This window comes from Camellia sinensis, chromosome 7 (genome assembly GCF_055761805.1).
Source record: "Camellia sinensis isolate YWXY chromosome 7, ASM5576180v1, whole genome shotgun sequence".
Classification (NCBI taxonomy): Eukaryota; Viridiplantae; Streptophyta; class Magnoliopsida; order Ericales; family Theaceae; genus Camellia; species Camellia sinensis.
In genome coordinates, this window is record NC_138967.1 from 160,402,852 (window position 1) to 160,408,954 (window position 6,103).

Consider the following 6,103-nt stretch of genomic DNA (forward strand, 5'->3'; position numbering starts at 1 on the left):
GATTGAGGGTCTTCTTTGAATTTGGATTGTTGTTGTTGGTCGAGGTCGTCGTCGTCTTCATTTTCTTCGTCATCATCGTCGAGGTCATCGTCTTGGGGCTTCGGTCGTCGACTGATTTGGGGGTCTCTCTTTCGCTTCTTCTTCCTCCACTTGGTGCGAGTCTCTGTGGAAATGGCAAAGTAGAGAGAGAGAGAGAGAGAGAGAGAGATTGATGAATTTTGAAAATTGAGTAAGAGAGAGAGAGAGAGTGAAAAAGTTAGGTTAGTGGGGTTTGTTTACCTGAGAAGGAAGCTGGCATTGCTGAAAGAGAAAGAGGTGCAGTGAGGGAGAGCGAGCGAGAATGGGGGGTGGTTTATGCAGAGATTTGTGGGGTCTGCGATTTGGTGCTGTCGTAGTTTGAACTTGAAGTATTGATGCTACTACAGAGCTACAGAGAGAGAGAGAGAGAGGAAGCTCTGCCTCTGATTTTGTAGCCCTTCTATGCTCAGACGATTAATGTTGGAAGCATTATAGCATCTCCATTTTTTTTAATTAAATTTAAATTTAAATACCAATTATCTCTAATGCCTCTGTATACAGGTTTTTCTCAGCTTTATCTTTTCAATTATAACAATAATAAAATGTCATTTGAAAACTTAACTGCACTTTTACAGCATTTTTAAAAGACTATTAAAATTGGAATAAATGCTATAAATAAATTAAACTAATTTCAACACTAAAAATCAAAATTATATTTTCAAAATTTAAAAAAATATTTATGACCTCCTAAAAAATAAAATTATACAAAAATAATAAGTATTTTTTTATTTTTTCACCAATTTTTTTTTTTTTTAGTTTTTTAGGAAAAAAATTCTAAAATAAGTTTCTGAAAATAAAACCAAACATATTGAAATTGATAATTTAACCAGATTCTTTGGAAAAGTTTAGATTATCTCAAATTAGCCATCTAAACTTAAGAGTGTTTTTGGGCTTGATGGGTTCATTTTGTGATCTAATTCGATGATCACTTTAATTTTACAATTCAATAATTAGAATATTTAAAAAAATTTGAAAAATTATAATAAAAATACAAATAACTAAATCACCTCATTTCACTACCAAAACTTTTACCGACGAATAGTATTATCGTCGCTAAATGTTTAACTCTTTGCCCATGCCAACTTGTCGTCGCCAAAAGTAAGCACATTAATAGCGACGCTTATTGCATTGCTAAAAAATAAGCCTCGTAGCTAAAATTTATGAAATTTTGGCACCAACCATTATTTTTGGCGCCTAGTCAATGTTATGCTTTTTTAGCGATGATAGTAAATTGAGTTGGTAAAGGTCTACTTTTCCCAACGAAATTGATCATTGTGTCGCCAAAAATATACTTTTGGCTACGAAAAATTGACGTTGTCGCCAAAAGTAGTCGCCAAAAGTGCAATTTCTTGTAGTGTTAATATGAAATAAGTTGAAATGCATATTACAATTGGATTCCATATGAAATGCATATTACAAGTGTAGTTGACATTGCATATTACAAGTGTGTATAATTGTAATGCAGGCTCATACAAATGCAGATGATTCCATGAAGAGAACAATAATGACTTCATTTGGGAAGAAATTGAGAGATTGGAAAAGTCGAGTGAAAAACATGGGATACACACCCTTCAAGAATGATGCAGAAAGGTTGGCTCATCGACCGGATAAAGTACATGAGGATCAGTGGCAGGCCTTGGTCTACTATTGGGGCACTCAGAGTGCATCAATACAATTTTATTTATGTGAAAAAAGGTTTATATATGATAATTTTTGATAATATCTCAAATGAATTTCATATTTAATAGAAATCAAGCAAGAAGAATAGAAAAATCCGAAAGAAGAAGACACTACATCATAGAACAAGTCGAAAGCCTTTCTCGGTAGTTGGAGTGGAGGTATAATTAGACATTACATCTTGGATAGATTTTGAAATTTGTTATGTTTTTAATATGTATAAGATTGAAAATTGAAATTTATTTATCTTTAAAATTCATCTTCTCATCTTTGTCTTACATGTTTTGTTTTATCTATCTTTTATTTACAGGAGACTAAAAAGAACAATGGGGTTCCTGCTAGTTGGCCACAGGTGTGGATGGCCACATACGAGAAAGATGGTACTTCCAATAGTGATTCAGTTAATGAAGTTATGGTATGTGATACTACTTTATTGGACTTATAATATGATTTATATTGGATGCTAATTATTGAATTCAAAATTTCAGACTTAAATGAATGAGCTAACGGAGCACATGGAGGGATCTTCTTCAGACCCTACTGCATTAAATGAACAGATTTTCACACAAGTTATGGGGCCGGAGCGACCTGGTCGTGTTCGGACGTTTGGATTGGGACCATCCCCCACTGATGTTTTTGGTGGTAGATATAGGCAGTCACAAGAGCAGAATCATATCTTCCAAATTCGAGTTCAAGAACAAGTTGAAAAGCAAGTTCAACGGTATCAAATGCAGTTAGAGTCGAAGATGAATGACGTAATGGAGAAACAAATTTAGGCTATACACGCAGATTTTCAGTCACGAATTGAGATTTTGGAATCTCAATTACAAGCTGCGGGCGTGCCTGTTGCACCAGCTGTAGCACCCTCGAACCCATTACATAGGCAGCAGGTATTTTCATTATTTTTACTAGTTACTACTTTAAATTGCCCAGAGCTACTATACAACTTAAGCCTCTTATTGAATGATAGGTTGTTGATTCACTCAGTAGTCATCCCACTGTTCGGCCAATTTCACATCAACTACAATGTCATGCATTTTCATCCCAAGAGGTAAGCAATCATTTAATCAAAGCTTTTTTGACAATGCAATATCTTTTTAATTAAAATACTTGTTCTGATTAAATATAGGTTCACCTTTCAAAGAAAGAGAAGAAGAAGAAGAAGAAGAACTAACAAGGTAAAAGTACTATCAGCTAAGCAAATAGCCTTCACAATTCATTTTTTATGCACACAGACTGTTCAAAGAACATTAGTAATGAATTGAATATCTGTCTGTTTTAGGATTTTGTTTGAAACTTGCTTCAATCTGTCTATATTATTTAGCTGTTGGATATTATTGTTCATTGTCTCTCTGAACAAACTTGGAAATAATAAAATATTGCTAGATGCTTGTTCCCATTCAGTGTAGAGGGTTGTGGGGGTTTCACATGTTAGTTGTGTGAGATTGTTTATCCATTTTATTTGTAATATAAATTTTGTTTTGTCTGTGTATTTGATTATTGGGACTAGAATAGGGTTGCATAGTGGGTTAGAAAACAGACTACAAAGGCTGCTTTTGTTGGTGTATAATATTCTCTTGCCATGATTGAGTATAGTCCTTTGTTCTTGGCATTTAGTTTAGGTGTGAAAAGAGTCCAAATTCTCTCTTTGGAGTATGAACAATCAAGAAAAGTTCTATGTTCTAACTGTATGGAAATTCCTTGAAAGATCAAGGACCTTGAAGGCTGAAAGACCTTAAAGGAAAACATTGAAATGCAATTTTGATGGCACCGTTAATACACATTAATAACATAGGCAAATCACCTAATTAGTTTATGGTTTTCTCTTACATGATTTCGTTTGAACATTGTAGTTATTGAATTTGTAGAAACAATCTATAATGTGTCTAAAGTAGATCCATCCTCACATAACCTTCTCTAAAGTAAGAAAAGTGCAGAAACTGTTCTGACAGAAGAAAAATCTCAGAATTCATGAACTTACATTGGCATGTCTGGAAAATGGGCGGGCACTTGACTGTTGATCCAATGTTTGTTTTACAATAAACAAAGGTATTTATGTATGCTAGTTTAATTCTAGTTATGACATGGAGATTTTGACACGGGTCTCTGATTTAAATTTCAAAAGTAACATTTTGTGCTCACTTGACATGGACAAGCTACATTATGCCCAAGACACAAGTATTTAAACTTGATATTAGTGTATAAAAAAGCCCTCAAAAGCTATTTTAGAAGGTGGTTCCTGAAATTGAATATTACTCTACTTAGACTTCACACACTAACTATAATTTTGCAAGATTTGTCAAACTGAAAGTATAGTATATAAAAGGTCCCTCCTTAGCAGCTAATTTTCAGAGTTCAAGAATGAGAGTGTGAACCCTGCTCTATTTCTATTAATTTAACGGTTCACGAATTTGTAGAAATGTTAACTGACAATTGTCCCATCTAATGGTGCCAGTCAGCAAACCCCCATGCATCATTCTCCTTTCTGGATGGTGTTTTGCTGTTTGATTATGCTAGCTCCAATATGAGAAAATATGCAAGTTTTGCTTGTTTAGTTGAAAATTCACAATGAAATAGATGAGTAAAACTCACAAGTGTTTTCAAGCAGTTCCAGTCATCTACAAGAGGTTGTCTTGCAGGTCTAACAGTTTCCAGCATCAGTAGCCCATTTTTAGATTCGAACAAAAGCTTCACAATAAACATCATAGTATTACTCTAGTCATTTGTGTATTTGAATTCAAGCTCTCTGATGTAATATTACCTTTAGGGCATCACTACTTTGCTTGTTGGCTTTATTTTATAGATTTTGATTTTTCCTCTTTTTTCCTTGCTTGTAGGGCTTGTTGGTGCATGATATTCGAGTTTTGGATTATTGTTGATGCCTCGCAGTTATTGCTGGTGCCTCATAGTTTATTACATTCTACTAGATGTCTCCTCTTGCTCATTTAAGACCTGAACAAGTTCTTTTGGGAGGCTTTATTTTGTGGTGTTATATTGAAAATGAATTACTATTTTTAGAACACTGCTTATGGAATATACATGCCTAAATGCTTTGTGTGTTTGCAGCTACCATCTGTGCTTCTGAGTTACATTTTTATGCTTCTAAGTTACATTTTTATGCTACTATTGCTTCTGAGTTGTGAGCAAGGCTGTGTGTGACTTTTGGCTGGGGTTGATTTTTGCTGCCACAGGACTGCTAGTGTTGATAAGAACAAGGCTGATTTTTTGGTTGAGAATGGTGAATTTAATTTTCGGATATGTTATTTTGTGGGTAATGATGATTGGATATTAAATTGAATGTGAAAGTGAATGAATGCTGCATTTACTATTTGAATGGGAGTTATTATTTCATATTAAGGCTATTAGTTTTATTACAGGTATTTTTTTGGTTCGATCACGTAAAATTAGCACAATTTATAATAATAAAAAAAAAGATGTCATTTTTAAAACGCCACCTAAACTCTAAAAAGCTAACGGTTAGTGTTTTAAAAAAGATATGACAGCGTTTTGAAAACGTCGCTAAAAGCATAGTGATGCCATGGTAGGGACATTATTTAGAAATGCCGCCTATACTAATATCATGACGTTTTTAAAATGTCGTAAAGCTACAGCGATGGCTGCATCCTCGACGTTTGGTACTAATCGTCGCAAAAGGAATTAGCGGCATTTTTTAAATGCCACTAAAGTCTGATTTCCAGCAGTGAAATTTCAGCGACCAAAACAACATTAGTGGCCAAAAGTAAAGCTTTTTGGTGACTAAACAATTTTAGTAGCCAAAAGTCTACAATTGGCGACTAAAACTAAGTTTGGTCGCTAATTATATGGGTTTTAGTGACTAAAAAAATTTTAGTAGCCCAAAGTAAAGCTTTTTGGCGACTAAAAAAATTTAGTAGCCAAAAGTCTACAACTGGCGACTAAAAATAAGTTTGGTCGCTGATTATATGGGTTTTACCGACTAAAAAAATTTTAGTAGCCAATAGTAAATCTTTTTGGTGACTAAAAAAATTTTAGTAGGCAAAAGTCTATAATTGGCGACTAAAAAATAATTTAGTCACCAAAAGTGGTCATTTTTAGCGTGGGAGAACTAAAATCCTAAGGCGGGAATTAAATTTTTTGGCGACCAAAATTTTGGTAGCCGAAAGTGCATCTTCGGCTACCAAATTTGATTTTGATCGGCAAAAGTTAAGTTTTTTAGCAACTAAAAAACAATTAGCAGCCAAAAGTGCAGAATTGGAGACTAAAAAATATATTTAGTCGCCAAAAGTGGTCTTTTTTATTTTGCTAGTAAATAGTTTATTTTACATAAATTATGTTCAATAAAATAATTATGTTTATACATATACTTTTA

General features: G+C 33.8%; 1 protein-coding gene across 1 annotated transcript; it reads left to right on the forward strand.

The window, feature by feature from the left end:
• The first annotated feature begins 340 nt into the window (after positions 1-340).
• LOC145796246 (uncharacterized) lies at positions 341-2,531 on the forward strand. Its single transcript, XM_082881300.1, has 5 exons — positions 341-391; positions 1,544-1,690; positions 1,827-1,916; positions 2,066-2,170; positions 2,313-2,531. The coding sequence occupies exons 1-5, from the start codon at positions 341-343 to the stop codon at positions 2,529-2,531; spliced, it is 612 nt and encodes a 203-aa protein (XP_082737426.1).
• Positions 2,532-6,103: the final 3,572 nt, after the last annotated feature.